The sequence below is a fragment of the Aspergillus brunneoviolaceus genome (assembly GCF_003184695.1).
Source record: "Aspergillus brunneoviolaceus CBS 621.78 unplaced genomic scaffold BO95scaffold_61, whole genome shotgun sequence".
NCBI lineage: Eukaryota > Fungi > Ascomycota > Eurotiomycetes > Eurotiales > Aspergillaceae > Aspergillus > Aspergillus brunneoviolaceus.
This window is the reverse complement of record NW_020290791.1, coordinates 39724-60347: the sequence shown is the minus strand read 5'-3', so window position 1 is coordinate 60347 and position 20624 is coordinate 39724. Positions and strand designations below refer to the sequence as shown.

Here is a 20624-nt window from a genome sequence, read left to right as displayed (position 1 = left end):
AATTGGTACCTCCTTGAGAAGTCTCGTGTTGTGAAACCAAATGCAAACGAGAGAAACTACCACATCTTTTACCAGCTTTTGAAAGGTGCAGACCAGAAGTTAAAAGAGACTTTGCTCTTGTCGGACTTGCAGATCCAAGATTTCGCGTACACCAGAGATGGTAACGAGACGATTGCAGGGGTCTCTGATGAGGAGGAGTGGAACCTGTTAGTCGAAGCGTTCCACGTGATGAACTTTTCAGATGAAGATCAGATGTGCATCTTGCGCACGATCGCTGCTGTTCTTCACCTGGGAAACGTAACAATTGTGAAGGCAAGCTTGCGGGCCGATCAAGCTGCCCTGGCCCCCGACTCATTGAACAGTATTGAAAGAGCGTGTCATTTGCTTGGCATCGCATCAGAGCCTTTTGTCAAAGGGTTGCTACATCCGAGAGTTAAGGCGGGGCGTGAGTGGGTGGAGAAGGTCCAAACTCCGGAGCAGGTCCGGCTTGCTCTCGATGCCCTGGCCAAGGGTATTTACGAGCGTGGCTTTGGCAACCTTGTTGACCGCATCAACGGCCAACTCGACCGTAGTACAGTCACTGGTGATGACAGTTACTTCATTGGAGTTCTTGATATTGCTGGTTTCGAGATTTTCGAGAACAACAGTTTCGAGCAACTGTGTATCAATTACACCAATGAGAAACTTCAACAGTTCTTCAACCACCATATGTTCGTCCTAGAGCAGGAAGAATACGCAAGGGAGCAGATCGAGTGGCAGTTTATTGACTTCGGGAAAGACCTGCAGCCAACAATCGACTTGATTGAATTGACCAACCCCATCGGTATATTCTCTTGCTTGGATGAAGACTGCGTCATGCCAAAGGCCACTGACAAAACCTTCACCGAAAAGCTACACTCGCTTTGGGATCGCAAATCTGCCAAATATCGTGCCTCCCGTCTTAGCCAGGGATTTGTGCTCACGCACTACGCGGCTGAGGTGGAATACGATACTGATGGCTGGCTCGAGAAGAACAAGGACCCGCTTAACGACAACATAACTCGTCTTCTCGCTCATTCGGACGAGCCGCATGTTGCGAATCTCTTCTCTGATTGTGGTGACCTTGACGACGAAAGTGATTACCCAAAGAGTCGTGTGAAGAAGGGACTTTTCCGCACCGTTGCCCAGCGGCACAAGGAGCAACTGGCCAAGTTGATGCAGCAATTGAACTCTACTCATCCCCATTTCGTTCGATGCATCATTCCCAACCACAAAAAGCGTCCTAAGATGCTTAATGCCCCTCTTGTCCTTGATCAATTGCGATGCAACGGTGTACTTGAGGGCATCAGAATTGCGCGCACAGGCTTCCCTAACAGACTAACCTTTGCTGAGTTCCGTCAACGTTATGAGGTGCTGTGCCAGAAGATGCCGAAAGGCTACCTGGATGGCCAAAATGCCGCTCACATGATGCTACAGAAGCTTGAGATGGACCCTACATGGTACCGAGTCGGTCGTACCAAAGTCTTCTTCCGGGCTGGTGTTTTGGCCGAATTGGAAGAGAAACGAGACCAGCTTATCCGTACCATCATGACCCGCTTTCAGTCTGTTGCTCGAGGCTTTGTGCAACGGCGAATCTCAAACAAACGTCTTTACCGAGCTGAAGCCACACGAATCATCCAGCAGAATTTCCGAGTATATCTGGATATGAAGGCTAATCCCTGGTGGAGATTGTTTTCAAGAATGAAACCCCTCCTTGGTGAGACACGGACGGCCAGCGAAGTCAAGAAGCGAGATGAGAAGATTAAAGAGTTGGAACTGAAGATGAACCAAGATCTGGCGAACCGGCACAAGCTCGAGGAGGAAAGGCGCCGGACAGAGATTGAAATTCAGAAAATCCAACAAACTCTGGAGAGCGAACGCGCTCTGGCTCTCGATAAGGAGGAGATCTTCAAGAGACTTCAGCTTCGGGAAGTTGAACTAAGTGAGAAGCTGGCTGGTGCCATTGCCGATCAGGAGAGTCTCGAGGATCAGCTGGATGATCTCATCGCAGCGAAGAAAAAGACAGACGACGAGCTTGAGCTGCGGATCACCCAACTTGAACAAGCGGGCGAGATCATCCAACGTTTCGAGAACGAGAAGCGAGAGATGCAGGCTCGACTTGAAAACATTGAAGGCGAGTTGGCCGAGGCGACAAGAACCTCTTCAGAGAAAGACGCCCAAGTTCAGGAACTTGGCCAGGAAATCAAGATGCTCCAGAGCCATCTCAGCCTTAAAGAACGCAAGCTTCAAGATCTGGAGGCGAAACTGCTGAAGACAGATCAAGACCTAGAGATCAAACATGCGAAGACCTCAAAGGAGTTGGATCAGTCCAAGAAACACATTAAGGAGCTCGTCGAGGAGAATCGCACTATCCGACAGCAGATATCCGAGCTGTCGTCAACATCAACGGGGTATGAAGAGATGCTCCGTCGGAAAGAGAGCGAGATGTCAGTGCTTCGTAACGATGCGAAGAAGCACGAGGATGAGAAGCGCCAGCTAGAATCCGAAAAGGCTACGCTTTCAACCCGCCATGATAATATGCAACGACGACTGCGCGAGCTTCAAGCTGAAAGTGATGCTATGGTGTCTGAGAAGATTCAACTTGAGCGTGAAGCCGCTGACGTCAAGAAGCTGTTAGAGGAGAAGATCTCTGAAGACGCCGAAGCTGGTGAGAGTCGAAAGCTCCTTGAACAGCAGATCCAGGAGCTTAAGGCACAACTTTTCAAGGCGCAAGCAGATCTGAGCCGGGAAAGGCAGTCCCGGGATGATGTCCAGATGCTCGCTGAGCACAACCTGGCAGAATTGAAGGATAAGTACACCGCACTCAATGAATCAAAGATCATCATTGAGAAAGAGATGTACATCCAGCAAGACACTCTGCGTCGCGCCACTGAGGCCCGCGTTGCTGCTGAAGAGTCGCGGAAGGAGCTGCAGACTGAGCTGATCCAGCTTAGGGACCGCTTTACCAAGGTCGAAACTGCTCGATTGGATGCGGAAGCTGACATTGAGCACAACATTATGAAGCAGGCTACCGAACGTCTGCAGAGTGTCCAGAAAGACCTCGATACTCGGTCTCACCAATTGGAGGAGCTCGAGGCTGAAAGATCCCGACTTGCCGTCAGAGAACAAGAGCTGATGAACGCCATTGCTGAGTCTGACAACTTCCGCATTCGCCATGACCAAGCCAAGGAGCGTCTCGAACGAGAATTAGTAACCTTGAAGGGCAGACTCACAGCGTCAGAGAATGATAATCGTGCTCTCCTTACCAAGATCCAGCAAAAGAATCTTGACATAGCCAGGTCAACTTCAAGAGCAAGTGACAACCAACGGCTTCGTATCACCAACCTTCAAAGGGAGAAAGCTAAGTTAGAAGAAGACAATAAGAAGCTTACTCGTCAGCTTGGCGATCTTCACGTCTCAATCACCTCGCTGGAGAAGCAGAAGGAGAAGCTTTCTCTCAGCTTGGAGGACTTGAACCACGAAGTCAACAGAGAGCATAAAGCCAGCCGTAACGCTGAGAAGGCCGCGTCTACAGCGGGAATTCAGCTCGCGGAAGCTAACAGAAACCTGGAGACGGAAAGACAACTCCGCACACAGGCACAGACCAACACGCGTCAACTCCAGAACTCTCTTGATGGTGCAAATAAGGAGATCGAAGATTTGCATCGTCAGCTGATGCTGCTACACAAGGTCGTGGAACCCGAAGCGGATCTTTCTGATTCAACGTGGGAAAAGGTACAGCCTGACCTCTCAAAAAAGATCGACCTGGCCCAATTACTTGAAGCCACCAGAAGCAGGCTGCAGGTGACCGAGGAGAAATATAGTCGGGCCGAGAGCCAGTTGGCGGAAATGCGCCGTCGTCATGGCGATGAGATGAAGGAGCTCGACGCGCGATATGCCTCCTCGAAACGGGCATTACTCGAGGAGATCGACCAGAACCAGGTTGCGGGAAATCGTACACCAACCCATCTCCGAAAGAACTCCGACAACATTGCAAAGAAGTTTAGCACGCCCACGACTCCCAACCGGAAACTGAACTTCAACGAAATGGCAGACTCCGCTCGCTCCGATAGGACCGTGGACACCGTAGGCTATCAGAAGCGGATGGACATGGCGGCAGAAATCGAGGAACTTCAAAACAAGCTCCAGATAAGCGAAATGCAGAACAAGCATCTCCAGAACCAGCTTTCTCAAGCATCCCCAGCCCGCGATATGTGGCAGGATGACTCTGTACGCCGAATGCAGCTGCTTGAGCGTGAAAATGGCCGTCTGCATGAGCAGCTTGATGATTCAGCAAGGAAGCTCTCTGCAATGGAGAAGAGCATCCATACGGGGGAGCTCTCGCTCCGCGACATCCAAGCCAAGTCCCACGAAGAACTTTACGATTTGATCAACTCGCAAGAGCAGTCGAGGAGAGCATTGCTTCAGGTACACAAGGAAACCATGGCAGAGTTCGGTGACTCTAAGGCTCAACTGGAGAAACTCAAGCGCGCCAAGGCCACATTGGAGGTAGAGCTACGTGACACCCGCTCCGAGTTCCAAGAGGTGCAAGATGCACGGGATCAGGATGCCATCAGCCGGAACCAACTTCTCGAAGAGTTCTCTGATCTTCAAATCCGGCTTGATGCAGAGACCTCAAAAACCGCTGATCTTGCATCGAGTCTGAGCCTCTACAAGTCCCGAGCGGATGAATATTTCAACAAGCTTGAGCAGGCAGAGATCACTGTCCTTAAGGCCACTCGGGCTGAGCAGTTTGCCAAAACCCAAGCCCAGGAGGCCGAGGATACTTGCGCTCAGATCATGGCCGAGCGGAAACAGATGGATGCTCTCGTCGAAGACCTGCAACGCCAAACACAATCTCTCGAAGCGCGAATGGAGGATCAGGCGGCAGAGCTACAAGCTGCCCTCCAGGCTAAGCAGCGTCTCCAAAACGAGCTTGAGGATTACAGAAACCAACGTGCCATTGACATTGAGGACAAGGAAACCTCTATGGAGCAGACCAGACAGAAGTATCAGCGCGAGTTCACAACCCTCAACAACGAACTTGAAATGGAGCGTGAGAAGGTGCTGAATGTTCGCGGTGAAAATGCCCGCCTGCGCGAGGAGCTCGAAGATCTTCGCAGCAAGTGGGACAACGAGGTTCTGAACAGCTCAACATGGGCAAAGGAGAAGGCCCGCATGGACATTATGCTTCAAGATGTGACGACCTCTCGTGATGAGGCGGTATCTGCGCACAACGAGGCTCAGAGCAAGGTCGTGTCGTTGCTATCACAAGTCCGGACCCTGCGTACTTCAGTTGATGACGTGACCGCAGAGCGCGATATGCTACTTACAGAGAAGAAAACTCTGGAAACGCGCTTGGCTGAAGCCGGTGCAAGACTTGAAGATCTCGTCAAAGGAGAGAGTCCCTCTATGCGCAATGCCGCAAGCATGGACCGTGAATTACTAGAGCTGAAGTCCAAACTTGCTCAACAAGAAGATGTTTCCGCTGCTGCTGTCGGCAAGATGCGGCGCGCGGAGGCTCTGGTGATGGAAATGCAAAAGGAAGTTACTGCTGAGAGAGAGAACAATGCCCAACTCTTCAAAGACAAGGCTGCGCTCGAAAAGCAATTGAAGGAATCACAGCTGCGTTGCGTCGACTTGGAAACTAAGAGCTACTCTTCTGGTAGCCAGGACGTACGCTTCCTGCACAAGAGAATCAAGGAGGTTAGTCTATCTCTTCCGCATACAAGGGTACGACCCTTTGAATCACTAACCAATCCCGATAACTAGCTGGAAACACACCTTGAGGAGCAGGAGTCTAAGCAAAGTTCTGAACAACGCTCGTTGCGTAACGTTGACCGAACAGTGAAGGATCTCCAATCCCAGATTGAGCGACGTGATAAGATGAATGCACAGCTGAACGATGACGTCACCAAGACACGCGCAAAGATCGACCGACTCCTGCGCGACATCGAGGAGCTTCAGCAAAGTGAGTCCGAGGCACAGCTCCAGGCGCGTCGAGCGGAACGAGAACTGCGGGAAGAACGAGAGAAGCTACTCCGGGTGGAGCGAGAATTGGAGGGCTGGAGGGGCCTCCGTGTTGAACGGGGCAGCGCAATCGGACGGATCAGCGCATGGAGTGATGCTGGCAGCAGACGGGGCAGCAGCGTGTACAACTCCGGCGATATACCACAACGGATGCCCAGCAACACGAAAGGCTTCTTGTAAGACTATGACGACCTGGCAGAATGACTCTACTACACTTCTGCCTACTAATTCGAGACTCGGGCGCTAAATCTTCATCCAGGGCCTGAGCGACAACTTACGAACATGACTTGATTGAAGCCCTGCATGGCTATGGAGTGTGATTGGATTTAGGGCGTATGGGTTTGGTCTCACATGGTATTTGATATGATGTGTCTGCGCACTTTATTGATCTTCATAGAAACCGCTACGCAGGTCCCTGATGCAATTTTTGATGACTTCTGATGGGAATATGCCTATCGCATGATTGTATACTTGAACGACTGCTTTTATATTCGTCCAGACAGACCACAGTAACTGTACATGGCCTTGGGTCCCAATACAACATATAGAAGCTTGAGATGCCGCATATTGCTCACACGTTTACGTGTGTTCTTCGACATCTGCTACATCTGCTCGCCCTACACGTGGGCCCATGTGTGTATCCGGTGCGGGTACTCTACTAATTGGGCGCCACTACCGCTGTCACTCAAGTGACGTCGTTCTTGATTCTTAGTATATAGAAGCCCATTAAGAATTTCCAGTTATAGATCATTTGACCAGCTTAGATTATACTTGGACCATACAGAAGGTCGGCGGCTTATGCCAGCTAGATATTAAGGTCAAACCAACGTGGTGCTGCCAGCCGACGGAGCTCTCCTAGCCGCGCGGCTACGCTTGGCGCTCGCTTGGAGCGGGCGGCGGGCGAATCCACTCCAGCTTGGGACGTTAAGACTCCATGCCTCTCTGCTTCTGCACCTCAACCTCTCTGTCTCGAGCGCCCACCTCGAACGGGATCCGCCCGCGTCGCTTTTCAAGATGGTAAGTTCTCGATCGATGAATTACTTCCTGACTCGCTTTCGTGCGAGACAGACCCATCCGGCTGCATAGCCTTCCCCGCCGAAACAAACAAGCTCTTCATTGCCCACCCAACCCACCTTTACCTTGCTCCAATTCCCGTCACAAGTTGGGCTCTTGCTGCCTTGGAAGAAATAGCCACTACAATGCCCCCATTTCTGCCCCCTCCCCCTTCACAGCTATACGATGGAACTAACCCCACCCCCGTTCTGCAATATATAGGCGCGTAACAGCGAAAAAGCTCAGTCGATGCTCTTCCGGTTCCGGGCCCAACAGGCCGCGGACCTCGGAATCATCGACATCGGCCGCACCCGGCGGCCCAAGGCCATCACCTCGGTCGACTCGATCCCCATGTGCGAGAAATGGCGCGGCCAGGTGCTGAAGGAGATCTCGCGGAAGGTGTCGCGCATCCAGGAGCCCAGCCTGAGCGACTACCAGATCCGCGACCTGAACGACGAGATCAACAAGCTGATGCGGGAGAAGTGGACGTGGGAGTTGCAGATCCGCAACCTGGGCGGGCCCAACTACATGCGGGGGTCCGGCCGCGTGTTCGACGACGACGGCCGCGAGATCCCCGGCGGCGGCAAAGGGTATCGGTACTTCGGGCGGGCGAGGGAGCTGCCCGGCGTGAAGGAGATGTTCGAGGCGGCGGCCCGGCGCGGTCGGCCTGCCGAGGAGGATGATGCGGAGACTGCTGGTGGTGGTGGTGGGGTTAAGGGGAGGGGCGGCGATATTGCGACGAAGAAGGTCGATGCCAATTATTTCGGGTATGGGTTGGATGAGGAGGATGGCTCGCTGCTGGCGTATGAGAAGCAGAAGGAGAAGGAGGCCGTGGAGCGTCTGCGCAAGAAGGGTGATGATGGGGACGATGGGTGGGAGCCGTTGCCGGGCGATGCTGGGGACGGGGTCGAGTGGAGGCTGCCCAGTCTGGAGGAGGTGCAGGAGGAGCTGGTCGACCGACGGAGGAGACGACTGCTGGATAAGATCTCCTGAGGGGATGGGGTGGGGATATTTGATATCTGTGTGCTCTGGAGTTTGTGGCTTATATTCCTGCTCATTTGTGATGTCATCTTGGGGTCTTCTCGGGGTGTTTCTCTTCTACTGTCATATTTGTTCCTATGGCGTTCTGGTCCCTTTTTCCACCCATATGTTGTGTTCTCTCGCTGCTTCTCACATATTTTTGCTTGACATTTGTTATTTTCATACGCGGTGCTGCCCCACCCGCTGGCAGGTTTACGATGCATCCTAAGGGAGGCAAAAGCATATTGATGATACCAACATGATTCGTTCTTTTGTACAACAGGTGGTTGGTTGCGAGCTATATTAGCCTATGTGCGAGATGTGATTATTTACAGCTTGGGTTGCTTCCGTGACAGCTTGTCAGCCTTCAGCGCCTGCGTCCGACTGATAATGGGCTCCCGCTCTCGACCTTCCAACAGCCGTTGCTCCTCGGCCTGCAGGTCATCGAGGATGAACTTGCCCAGATCCCCAGCGCGCCATTTCTGGATGAAATGCAGGGCTGCAAGCTCCGTGTTGGGGATTCCGCCCTTGGCCAGAAGGCCTGTCTGGCGGGCGAAGTCATTCAGGAGTGGCATGATCTCATTTGTCGGAGATGACCATCGCTGATAGACTTGCGCATCGTTGCGGTTGATATGGTACAATAGATAGTCGGCCAGCGTGACGGGCGCGATGACCGAGTCCTTGACGCAGCCGCAGAGTGCCAATTTCAGCATGTTCTCCGCATCCGGCACGTACGGCATGAAGACACCCGGCGTGTCCAAGACGTAGACATGAGAGCCATTCTCGCGTTCGATGATCTTCACGGGCGAGGCGATCTTGCGCGTGATACCCGGCTGGCCTCCAGTCCGTACGGCCTTGGCCTTTCCTACCCCCTGATTGCGCAGGTTATTAATCAACGTCGACTTGCCCACGTTGGGCATACCGACCACCATCACTCGAGTGCCGACGAGTCTCTCCGGAATCCCTGAATCGTCACGCAGGTGTTTCAGGATGGTGCCGACGTCCATCCGAGACGATGAGCTGACGAAGAGCGAATCCCCGTTCTTGTTGAAAGTCCGGATGGTTTTCTCCGCCTGGAATTTTGACAAATTGCAATCAGTCATTTGGCACACCCTCACAAGTAGTAGCCTGAAAGGGAGCAATTGTAGGCTATGCCACCAACCTTTTTTTGCGCCCCCGACCCAGATTCTGCACCCAGATCTCTCTTAGTATACACAACCAGTCGTCTGGTCTTCCCCAGCGCTTCCTCAAACATTGGGTTCATGGAGGTGACCGGCACCCGATAGTCCCGGCACTCGATAACATAGTCGATGGACGAGAGCATATTTTGCATCTTCCTCAAGCCAGCCCTATGGTGGCCCAAGAAGTACGACCGGGGGATCGACGCATAATTGGGGAACACCTGGCGCGGAATAAATGTGGCGGCCATTATCGTATGTCCATTAAGGTGTAAATGCTGAGCTGTTCACTGTGTAGGTTCACATAGAAACTGTTCTTGCTCATGATCAGAAAGACATGAGTGAGGTCAAGGTATGGACTGAATTGCGATGCTTGTTTTCAAATGCTTTCTTGGAAGAGCGGCAATTTCGTTCGGAGATGAGGGCGGTCAGGCAGGCGGTGTGAATGGGTATAGTTACGATTTCCATAACGGGATATCTTCATCGGACCTCGCGATGCGAGAGAGAAACTGCTCGTGGCTTGTTCTAGTCATGGATGGTACCCAAGTGGAGCTCATTTCTATCATGTGGCACACGCTTTCTAATATACATCCAATGAAGCTGTTTGTGAGACCGTCAGCATCAGATTATTTGAGTTGAAGAACTCTTGGTACTTGATTGTTCGTCTGGACGGGTCTGGACCGACCACTGCTCATCGCCGCAGAACAGATGCAAATATCAATCTTGACCGAGTCGAAGGCTAGACCCGGGTTTCGAGCAGGAATGCGCCAAAATTAGAACCGTGGTGCAAGCACATTCTGGTACCGTCTATCGTCCACGAGTACTATTTACCGGGGGGATATGATACGTCATCTACCAAGCCCGGCCAAGGCGGGCAACAATCGGGGCCATATTATCTCCCCCACAATCGCATCTTATCGCGGACCCCTCCACAGACTTCTATCCCGACAAGGTCATTAATCACAGGATGACTCTGATCTCTGCCTTTCGTCCACCATCTACTCGGGTCTCGTCCTTGCGACTGAGGTCCCGCAAGCAGCGGAGATCGCCCAAGCGTAGTCCGCGTCGGCGCAGCCGCGAATTGCGACGGGATCGGGACGAGGATGAGGACGATGATAGCCACGATGAAGATGCGCACTCCATAATCACCCCATCTAAACATACTCCCAAAGCTATCCGGGTCTTGCGTGGGTCTGTGGCTGCTGGTGGTCCTTTGCGTCCCTTCCGCTTAGTCAAACAGGATATATTGAACCTGCGTCGCCGATATGTCTCAGATTGGAAGATCTTCAACCAGCTGATATTCGCCAGTGCCGTCTATGTCTTCTTCACTAACCTTCTTCCTGGGATCACTTTTGCCAGCGACCTGTACGTCTTAACTGGCCAGCATTGGGGAACGATTGAGGTGGTGTTCAGTACTGGCCTATGCAGCATAATCTTCTCTTTGTGTGTTCATACATCTAATTGCCTACGTTGGGCGCTGGCTTACAGTTGTTCATAGATTTTCCATCCAACCCTTGACCATCCTCGGGGTCACTGGGCCCTTTTCAGTGCTCGCAGAGAATATTTACAAACTCTGCGATGAGGTCTTCAAGGTGCGCAGCCCACGCAGCCCACTAGTGCAGGAGCGAAATCAAGGACTAATGGCATTCTAACAGATACCTTTCTTGCCTTTCATGGCCTGGTCACTAATACATGCTGGCTGGCTGCACTATGTCCTGGCAATCATAAATGCCCATGACTGGACAATGCGATATGTCACAACATTCGCCACGGAGATATTCTCCCTCCTCAACAGCATTATCTACTTCCACAAAGCTATTCAGGAGCTAGAACGAGCCCATGAAAGTCTGTCGTTCGCAGCTTTCCTGTACGCCGTCATTGGTGCCGTTGGAACAATGCTGTTGGCAATCTTTCTGTCGACCGCAGAGAGCTGGCGTCCTTTGTTTCACCGATACATCCGCATGGGCCTGACCGAGTATGCCGCTGCAATCTCCATCATCGTCTTTATCGGACTTCCCCACATCGGCGAGTTGGCTCATCTGGATAAGATGACCCTTCCCGTGAGCACCTCCTTCAAGCCCACGTCTCCAGATCGCAACCAATTCTTCGTCGAATTCTGGCACCTACCCGTGACATGGGTCTTCGCCGCCATCCTCCCGGGAGTCATCATCACCATCCTCTTTTTCTTTGACCACGAAGTCAGTTCTATCATCTGCACCATCGACCGCTATGGGACCCGCAAGCCCGGCGGTTTCGCGTGGGACATTATCCTCCTTGGTACCACCACAGCTCTCTGTGGGATTTTGGGGGTTCCACCAGCCAACGGCCTCCTCCCGCAAGCGCCGCTCCACTCCGAATCCCTCATGCATACCGAGAAAGAGCAGCGCACCATCCTCGTCGACGGCGAGGAGAAGACCGAGACCTACGAGGTCAAACGCGTCTATGAGCAGCGATGGTCATCCTTTCTCCACGCCGCCGCCATCCTCCTCTTCGTCAGCCCACCCTTCATGAAAGTCCTTGGCTTGACCCCGACCAGCGTGCTAGCCGGTCTGTTCATGTTCATGGGCGAGCAAAGTCTCTCAGTGAAGTAAGCCTACACCAACTCTCCCCTTCACCCCAATTTCAACCCCTAGAAATTGTTATTAGCTGACCCACTAAATCTACTAACTAGTCCAATCCTCTATCGAACATTCTACCTCCTCACTCCACCCTCCGAACTTCCCCCCCTCCCTGCCTCCCTCGCCACAACGGCTTCCACCACAAACACCCAGACCAGCAATCACCCTGAACTAACCATTCAAGAAGAAGATGCCCTCAATACCCCCTCCTACATCCCCATCCACCTCTATACCCTCCTCCAAATCATCATCACCGTCGCCATCTTCATCCTCACGCTCACGCGCGGCGCCCCCGCCTTCCCCGTGCTGATCGTCCTCCTCGTCCCCTTCCGCCTCCTGATCATGAAGCGATGGTGGCCCCGCGAGGTCCTTCGCTTCGTGGACGCGTGGGCATGCAAGGAGGGGACACCGGAGGACGACGAAGATGCTGAAGCTGAAGCGCAAGCGCAAGCGGGGAGGAAGGACAGGGCCCCGGGACAAGAGTCTTCGGGACCCGACGATGAGATCATCATACCTGCTGGGACGGAGGCGGGCCAGGGGTCTTCCGGGGTGAGTTCAGACAGTGGCGGTCTATTTGTGAAGGGGAGGAGGTATACCAAGGATGGCGGGGATCTGGGGAGTCGGTCGTCGCACTTGAAGGAGGGTTTCGAGGAATTAGATCCTCGGGAGCTCGATGAGGAAGGGCGGGAGTGGCTTGAGCTCGAGGGTTGGGGGCGGCGGCCGGATGAGGAGGAGGGGGAGCGGAGGCGGGGTTGATCTGTTGAGTTAGGGGTTTCTAGATATTAGAAGCGTGCTCTAGGTGAAGAAACTTTCTTGCGCGGGAGTATCTTAATGGTTGTGATATTCTACGACGTCATTTCGGATTAGATACAGCAAAAAAAGCAATGTCCAGGTGAATAGACTTGTGTCTATCTATGTGATTATGATTCCAGGAGCACGGTAAGGATTCTTGTCTCTCTGTGAAAATGTGAAAAGGCGAAACTGAACAGAGGGTATTGACCGCCCGTTGTTTCATGTCTATGTAGAGGCATTTGAAGGATAGGGAAAGCAAGGGGGAAAAAAAGTAAATTTGCGCCCATCCGTCCCATCTGGAGAGCGCCTGACTCCTACATGCCTATTCTAAGAATTGCCCAATGACTCGGAACATTTGTAAACATCGCTATAGAAAGAATCCATCAATAAAAAAGGGGCCGAATCAAGCCCTCCACCCCTGCACAAACTCATGCAACCGATCGATGACCACCCCGAAGATGGCGTTCACGCTGTCCCCGATGAGCTGCTCGAAGTGCCGGATGGCCTCTTCCTCGGTCATTTCCAGGTGAAAACGCTCCTTGACTTTGAGGACGGCCTTGTCCGGCTCGACGCGGATGTCCGGGATGTTGGCGTCGACCATCAGACTGAACAGGTTCAGGATCAGGTTGGCGGACTTGCGGAGCGTGGTGTAGGCGGTGAAGCAGTACTGCTTGAACTGGAGGTACAGGGGGGAGGTGGTGCCGCCCATGCCCTCGACCATCTCCTTGCAGAGCTTCATCATCGGGGCGAACGGTTTGGGGTCGCGGCCGAGGATGAAGCCGAAGTCGGCGTGGAAGAAGTGGCCGTCCGGGGTGAGGAGCAGGTTCTCCAGGTGGCGGTCGCCGACGCCGAGGAGGTAGGTGATGACGCAGTACCCCGCGCAGGACTTGATGTAGGTGTCCATGGTCTCCTTGCGGACGCCGAGGGGCTCGGTGTCGTCCGGGTTGTTCTCCTTGAGGTAGGCGAGCACGGATTTGTATTTGGCCGAAATGGCGGATAGGGAGGCCGAGGGGATGAACTGCACGGCGCCCGCGGTGGCGTTGGTGGCTAGGATGCGGTAGGGGGTGAGTTTGAGGTCGAGGTTCTCTTTCTGGAGGAGGCGGTCCATGAGGATGATGATCTGGATGACCAGCTGGTCTTGTCGGAGGTCGTCGCCGACCTTGAACAATATAGGGTATTTGCGGCCGTCCGCGGTCTTGAAGACAATCTGCAGCGGCGAGAGGGAGGATTTGAAGACGTTGGCTTCGTCCGGGTGGCAGCCGGTCACCATGATCTCCGGGTCTAGGGGCAGTGGCAATGGGGGATCGATCTGGAGCAGTTCGTGTTTCGGGTCTTTGAGGAATTTCTTTAGCTTCTCGATTTTGAGGATACGGTTATCGCGGGAGAAGCGGACGTCTTTCGCGATCTTGGTGAGTATGACCACGAGCTCGCCCTGCCGTAGCAGTGTCTTACGATGCTCCGGTTGTATCTGCTCCAATTCTGTCATGAAGTAATATTCCATCCTCGCGAAGAGTCTGCGTTGCGCGGACAATGTACCCGGCCCAGTGTCGTCGCATTCGACCATCAGGTACCAGTGTAGATAGCTGCCTAATTTGAAATTGTTTGCGGCGCGCGTGACGAGGAAGTTAGCTAGCGACGAGTCATGAGCAGCGTCCCCTGCGGCGCCCTCTGGATTTTCTTCGTATTTGAGTGCCTGCACTAGTTGCAGCAGATAGAGTAGCAGTTCCTCGTCGTCAGATTTGCGGAGTCTCTCCACCGCATATGAACGGACCGCGGCGTTGTCAAAAGTCGGCCCTAGTAGTTCGAGTGCGTCGTCCACATCGATTTCCGTCCATTTCGGCAGAATTTCCACTGCCTGATGTGCTTCGCCAACGTCACGCCAGTTTACAGACTTGACAAACTTAGTGAGGGCCCTCTTTTCGCGCGTCAGGTAGTATCTAAAACGCCATACAAGGTCCTTCTCCTCTGCTGTTAAATCCTGAGTGGGCTCGTATGATAGAATCACATTGAGTTCGTCGCGAATCTTAGGGTTTGGCTTCAAATCCCGATCCATAATGCCCGTACGGGTGCTTCGAATCAGTCTTCGGTGCTTGTCCTCACATGGATTTCCTGTCTGTCCGACTTCGGGGTCATATATCCTGATCACACCACTGCCATCGGCACCCTCAATACCGGGGCCAAATCGGACTTCTGGAAGGGGCTTGAGCGGAGTACTCGTGTTCATGGGCGCATTTGGGGGATATGTCGAGATTGGCGGGGCGGGATACTCGTGGTCAGCCCAAACGATGGGATGGTCGAATCGGGGAAATTCGACGTAGAGGGTAAAATTCTCATCGTCCACCTTATCTTCGTCGGAATCGTCACCATCCTCTATCCGGCCGTCGGAGCTTTTGTGTTTGATGGCCTTCATGCGTATGGCCCGTTTCCTCGCGGCCTCCTCAGCATTGAGCTTCAATCTCTCCAATTGTCGGAAGACCATCTGGTCCATCCAGTCGATACGCGGCAGCTCCCCCATCTCATGCTTCTTAATCAGCACCTCGACTCTTTCCAGCTCCATTTCTTCCAACGACGGACCCAGTGGGTCAGGAGCGTTTGCTTTCCGACGCTTGGGGGGTGGAGTCGATGGGGTGGTGGTCGAAGAGAACCCATCCGCAGCTCGATGCCGGTATATCTTACATTTCTGCCTGCCCATCTTCAACTTCCCGTCCGCGTCGAAGAGTGGGATTGTTGTTCCACCGAATGGTACGTAATGGCCATGAGCTCCCTCGCCGCCGAACGGTGATAAGTCCCAGACCGTGATAGCTAACTGACTCTTCAGGGGAGCGTCTTTGATTGAGACGGGCATTTGCAGCCACTCGTTCCATGACCTCGCGGATTTGAACGCCTTGTATTGGGTCTGTAGAGGTACTCCCAGTGGTTTGGATTCGGACCATAATTGCACGGTGACGAATAGATCCGAGTGAGGGTTTTGAGCGGAGCCAAGGTGACGGAGATCCGGCCGTTGGAGGAGGACGGAGAAGGAGATTTCCTTCTGCTTTCCCTCTAGAGAGCCACTTGAAAGTTGGAGCTTATTAGCGGATCACAGCGGCCAGGTATCGGACAGGCAGTGCCCACTTACACCTTGACGTGGATGGGAAAGTCCACCTGGGTGGAGACGGCGAAGGTAAAGGCCTCCATCCTGAGAGTTCGGATACTCAGAAGCCAGACAGTATCAAGTCAATTCATCCGCCAGTAATCGTCATGGTGAGCTTGTTACTATCTCACGATGATGATAGGTGTGGTGCTGTATGCGGTAACTTATCGGGGGGGAAGTTGAATTGTTGGAGACATTCATCATTCCCGCAGCTCCGAACAGATGAGGCGATGATAGGCTGGGACGGCCCACAGTTACTTGTGGGCTGCCGGGACTGACGCGGGGGTCACATGATTAACGCGCTCGGCGCGTGCACCACAACGGATTAGTTTAGATAAGGCTCATGGGAAGATTAATGAGAACGAATATTTGCATCTAAAAGTGTATCGAAGCCTGGATAGTTGACTTTGCATGAAAGGTGGTGCTACGATCTCACCTGGCGCCAACTGAAACCTAGACACCCTTAGTCCTTTGTTTTCTTTCCTCATTCCCTTCCTGCGCCTTGATCCTCCCCTCCCACCAACTACTCAGTAGGCTGTCTGGCGGCTGCTCGCGTTTCTTTGTCTTCCCCTCAGCGCGCCTCGTTTGTCGCATAGTCTCTGCCCTCCCAGAGATGGCACGACGTCCTTCTCCCACCCGAACCTCAACTCAGGCAGTTTCACCTGGACCATCCTCCGACAAGGAAAACCATTCAACATCAAAAGGTAACAGCAAGCGTGTTCAAATCCAAGCCATGCCCAGCAGCGCCTCGAGGAAGCGGCAACGACTGTCCACACGGGGCACCAACTCACAGGGAAGCCAGTCTCAAGGATCGCGATCACAGCCCGCCCGCGATAAGGACTATTACGACCCGGATCAAGATGAAGCCGAACGACGGAGAATCAGAAAGGGCCTGAGAGACCTGACGCGGGACCTCAACGGTGGGCTACTCCTCCATCATCAATTTGGAATTGCTTTTTCTCTAACGTATACCCGCTGCAGACTCCCGCAGTGAGTTTATGCGGGCTGGAAACAGTGGTATTAAGTCCACGATAGAAAAGGCCAACGAGTTGTTTCAGGGCGTCAAGCAAACCTCGGATGCAACCATCGACTCTCGGCTTTTGGTCAGCGCGGCGGACCTAGGATACAAGAAGACCGCACAATTAGTTCTGGGCGACGCCAGTGCAGGCATTGACGTCGACGAATTTGTCTCCAAGTGTATTACTTTCATGCGCCAGGCCCCCGCAGACTCTCAAAGCACGGTTCCCAGCAGCACCCAACGTCGCCACGCTGCCCGACCAGCAGATGATGACGGCGAAGATAATGGAGATGCCTTGAACTGGGACTGGCTGGGGCGGGCTGCGTCATTCTGCAGCAATGCCCGGCCCTCGGTCCCTGGATTCCTTCTGGGCCCGCTCTCGGTACAGAAACGAACCCGTCAGCAAGCCGTTCGGAGGGTCAGGGAACGGATTGACCCCAGTCGGGCGGTCGCGCCGCAGGATCTCCAAGACAAAGACCTTGACCGGCAGGAAACGTCTAATTTGACCACCATGTGTGGCAGTATCAACGGTCTACTGGCGAAGACACAAAACCATGGCCAAGACACTGTCGAAAGGCAGCTGTCGGCGCTCCAAGCTGAGCCTTCCGATGAGCAGCTGCAGAAAGTGATGGCGGAGAACAATGTAGCTGATGATGGTGGTGTCCCGCTGTTCCGCTTCTGCATCAACCCGAGGTCCTTTGGACAGAGCGTGGAGAACCTGTTTTACGTGAGTTTCCTGGTTCGTGATGGGTTAATTGGTATCTCGGTGGACAGTAGAGGATTGCCGACGTTACGTAAGTTTGCTACCTTACCCATCTGCAGATTCCGGTATTGACCTTGCATGTTCTAGACGCTGCGAAGCCTCATGCACCCAGCGAAGCTCTGAAGAAGGGAGTCCAGAAGCACCAGGCTATCTTCACTCTGGACTTTGAAACCTGGCAGGATCTGATCGAGGCCTATGGGATTGATGAATGTATCATTCCTCATCGCGCGGAAGAAGCCCAGCCAACGGCGCAGACCTGGCGATGATCGTGTTTCGAACGCCTGGGGCCGACTGGCCTGTGATGATGACTTTTTCTTAGCTATGTAGCAGGCGTATGGTTGCGTTTCATGCAGGTGAGGATACCCATTTGTTGACAAGGAAATTTGGCCGCGATTTCGATGTCATGTTTTGTACATTCTCGGGGGCTTTATTCGATGTAGATATTTCCCATCCGTATCTAAAAGGGTATTTACGGATCTGAGTGATCACAGACACAATAGCACCCATAGCAAGGAGCATTGTGAATGGCAGGACTTTATTATTCAAGAGGTCGAGCCCCTGAATGTTATGTAGGAACCGCCAAAGAAGCGAGACAGGATGCAGCTAGGTCAACCTTAATGGCAGCATCTCCGCCTACAACTGCGCAGAGCCAGGCCCTTGCCGAATAAACGAGTACCATGCCATGTGGTTGGCGCCTGTTTGATGTGATGCTTAGTAATTGACGACGCCTAGCCGTTGATGTTTTGTAATTGAATAAGTCTAGCCGTTGGAGCTTGCTAATCAAATAATTATAGCTGTCAATGTTTGGTTTAGCGATATACCAAGGCTAGCTGTAAATAATTTGGAATTCCATAATTCAAGCTGTCAATTTTTAGCAATTAAGTCAGTCTAGCCCCGGCCCATGGTGGCAGTGGCAGTTGGCCGATTGCGGCCGGGCTGGTAATGACGTCACAGCACCTGCAATCACGAGCATGCGCCCTCCGTTTCATCAAAGGAAAAGCTGTTCTAGTTTTAGCAGCTGCGTTGTCAGGCATCCTCCCTGCAAGCCTTTTCACGATCTGCCCACCCCTTTTCTGTGCCCTCGTGCGAAAGACCCGTGGAAAATTTACTCTATTTATTCTCCTTGGGGTGGCAGTGGACGCGACCAAACCACTTCTGATTGAGATCTACGCCTCTCCAACACTTTTTACAAGCACTTTACATTTTACCAGAGACGCTCTCGAAAGCTTGCAGCATGGCTCCTCTTTTCCCGAAGAACCCGGCCGATGTGATGGTCATTCGCAATGTGACTTCCAATGTAATCACTATGAGCTTGCCGTTTGCGCGGTTCGGTCACTTGAAGTTCGGAGGCCGCGGTACCTTGGGTGTGCATTCCTCTTATGATGTTACAAGGGTCTTCAATACCTGGAGCCCGACACAGTGCTCGTGCTGACTCTGTATGAATGGAATCTAGTCAAGATGGCTTCCGGCTCTGTGGCCGTGTTCTCTCCGGTCAGTCTGACCCAAGAGGTTCGCGACACGGTCAACAGTCTCGGAGGCAACGTCAAGTACATCGCCGCTCTGGATCTCGAGCACCATATCCACCTGACTGCGTGGAAAGAGGCCTATCCAGATGCCGAGATCATCGCTCCCGAGGGACTCTGGGAGAAGCGCCAATCCAACCCCAGGACCAAAGACACCACCCCCTTCCGTCATGTCTTCCGCAAGGAACTGGTCGGAACGCAGAAGATCTCGGAGGAGTTCGATGCAGAGTTCGAAACCGAATATGTCCACGCCCACCAGTCGCGAGAGCTGGTGTTCTTCCACAAGCCCTCCCGCACCCTCATCGAGGCCGACTTGCTCTTCAATCTCCCCGCGCGCGAACAGTACTCGAAGACCGGGGAGAGCGCCACGTCGGGCCTCTTGACGAAGATCATCAGTCCACTCTTGAACGCGAATGCGCCTGCCACCTGGCAGAAGAGATTTGTCTGGTATGCGCTGTCCAGCTCGGATCGTAAGGGCTTTACGGAGTCGATCCAGAGAATCGATAAGTGGGACTTCAACCGCTTGATCCCGTGTCATGGAGATGTGATCGAGAGTGGTGCCAAGGGAGTTTTCCGCACGGTCATGGAGTGGTTTTTGGAGGATCGGAAACGGACTTGATGACGACAAAAAAAGAGCCGAGTTTCATGCGACTTTTACTATCGATTATTAATCCCTTCGGCTGCGGATGTTCTTTATGTTCTGTGTTGGTTGCAAACGATATCCAATTGTTGTATAATCATAGTGCGGAGCCGCTTTGCGATCTGTTATTTAACGTTACTGCTGGCTAGCGCGTGTACTGTAATTGTTTTCTTGAATATAGGCAGGTTCAATAGTCTAATAGGCCAATTTCCAAAAAATCAGCCGGAGCCGATAATTGGTGAATTGGTTGTTATTGTTCTCGATTCGCGGGAAGTTCGAGCGGTGGGAGCTTTATTGACCGACGATCTGCGATAGTTTATTCTGGAGCCATGGTCGGCTCAAGGCACTTAGGATAAAGAGGACAATGGTGATTCTTCAGGTAGGGAACACTTAACAGCAGGTTTTAAGAAGTTACACCAATTTGCAGATGCGAATCGGGGCTGCCACGAATTATACCATGACGTCATCGGTGCTGCCACAGCCCGTTCCCCCTTTTTCCTCATCACTGCGAGTATTATTACGTTTGTATCGGTGCTGTGCTGCTGGTCTGCATGAACATGAGAGGAAATAACCTACTCAGACTCAAACAGTTTTTCAACGATCGCCCTAGAGGTGGGAACGCTACCGCAGACCTTCCTCGGGTCAAGTGGATACGAGAAAGGGATAACATGCATCCAAGGTGGGGAAATCCTTCAGCCTTAAGTGGGCTCTGTTCGGCTGCCAGAATCCCCTTGCTGCAGAGGGTGTGGCTTGGAATGTGAATGTGATGATGCTGATGTTGTATCAAGATGCTGTATTGTAAACTCGGCTGCCTGGCAATCTTTTTTTTCATTTAGGA

The 20624-nt window shown here is 52.8% G+C and overlaps 6 protein-coding genes across 6 annotated transcripts; 4 read left to right on the top strand and 2 right to left on the bottom strand.

The window, feature by feature from the left end:
* Window positions 1–5636: 5636 nt before the first annotated feature.
* On the top strand, window positions 5637–6363 carry BO95DRAFT_445664 (type II myosin). Its single transcript, XM_025587197.1, has 3 exons — window positions 5637–5724; window positions 5791–6224; window positions 6308–6363. The coding sequence occupies exons 2-3, from the start codon at window positions 5905–5907 to the stop codon at window positions 6312–6314; spliced, it is 327 nt and encodes a 108-aa protein (XP_025439277.1). The 5' UTR covers window positions 5637–5724; window positions 5791–5904; the 3' UTR covers window positions 6315–6363.
* Window positions 6364–7016: 653 nt separating this feature from the next.
* Window positions 7017–8438, top strand: BO95DRAFT_445663 (pre-mRNA-splicing factor ISY1). Its single transcript, XM_025587196.1, has one exon. It carries the CDS (start codon window positions 7351–7353, stop codon window positions 8092–8094), a length of 744 nt encoding a protein of 247 aa, XP_025439276.1. The 5' UTR covers window positions 7017–7350; the 3' UTR covers window positions 8095–8438.
* On the bottom strand, window positions 8411–9765 carry BO95DRAFT_226706 (putative GTPase MTG1). Its single transcript, XM_025581232.1, has 2 exons — window positions 9284–9765; window positions 8411–9194 (listed from the first exon to the last, which is right to left on the bottom strand). The coding sequence occupies exons 1-2, from the start codon at window positions 9548–9550 to the stop codon at window positions 8451–8453; spliced, it is 1011 nt and encodes a 336-aa protein (XP_025439275.1). The 5' UTR covers window positions 9551–9765; the 3' UTR covers window positions 8411–8450.
* A 41-nt stretch (window positions 9766–9806) lies between these two features.
* On the top strand, window positions 9807–12673 carry BO95DRAFT_475635 (uncharacterized protein; the record flags this gene model as incomplete). The annotated part of the gene is made up of 4 exons (XM_025589873.1): window positions 9807–10742; window positions 10798–10891; window positions 10955–11886; window positions 11971–12673. Exons 1-4 carry the CDS (start codon window positions 10267–10269, stop codon window positions 12671–12673), a joined length of 2205 nt encoding a protein of 734 aa, XP_025439274.1. The 5' UTR covers window positions 9807–10266.
* Window positions 12674–12803: 130 nt separating this feature from the next.
* BO95DRAFT_516866 (phosphatidylinositol 3-kinase VPS34) lies at window positions 12804–16056 on the bottom strand. The gene is made up of 2 exons (XM_025591851.1): window positions 15828–16056; window positions 12804–15762 (listed from the first exon to the last, which is right to left on the bottom strand). The coding sequence occupies exons 1-2, from the start codon at window positions 15884–15886 to the stop codon at window positions 13113–13115; spliced, it is 2709 nt and encodes a 902-aa protein (XP_025439273.1). The 5' UTR covers window positions 15887–16056; the 3' UTR covers window positions 12804–13112.
* A 399-nt stretch (window positions 16057–16455) lies between these two features.
* BO95DRAFT_455545 (putative nuclear protein Qri2/Nse4) lies at window positions 16456–19765 on the top strand (the record flags this gene model as incomplete). Its single annotated transcript, XM_025588346.1, has 4 exons — window positions 16456–16762; window positions 16824–17654; window positions 17711–17833; window positions 19077–19765. The coding sequence occupies 4 exons, from the start codon at window positions 16456–16458 to the stop codon at window positions 19763–19765; spliced, it is 1950 nt and encodes a 649-aa protein (XP_025439272.1).
* Between the last annotated feature and the right edge of the window lie 859 nt (window positions 19766–20624).

Excerpts from the sequence above, each read along its gene's own strand:
- BO95DRAFT_445664 (XM_025587197.1), top strand. The coding sequence starts at position 5,905 with ATGAATGCACAGCTGAACGATGACGTCACCAAGACACGCGCAAAGATC.
- BO95DRAFT_226706 (XM_025581232.1), bottom strand. The coding sequence starts at position 9,550 with ATGGCCGCCACATTTATTCCGCGCCAGGTGTTCCCCAATTATGCGTCG. Across the intron at positions 9,195-9,283 it reads GGTCGGGGGCGCAAAAAAAG|GCGGAGAAAACCATCCGGAC; the intron begins GTTGGTGGCATA and ends TCAAAATTCCAG.
- BO95DRAFT_516866 (XM_025591851.1), bottom strand. The coding sequence starts at position 15,886 with ATGGAGGCCTTTACCTTCGCCGTCTCCACCCAGGTGGACTTTCCCATC. Across the intron at positions 15,763-15,827 it reads TTTCCCATCCACGTCAAGGT|TGGCTCTCTAGAGGGAAAGC; the intron begins GTAAGTGGGCAC and ends CCAACTTTCAAG.
- BO95DRAFT_445663 (XM_025587196.1), top strand. The coding sequence starts at position 7,351 with ATGCTCTTCCGGTTCCGGGCCCAACAGGCCGCGGACCTCGGAATCATC.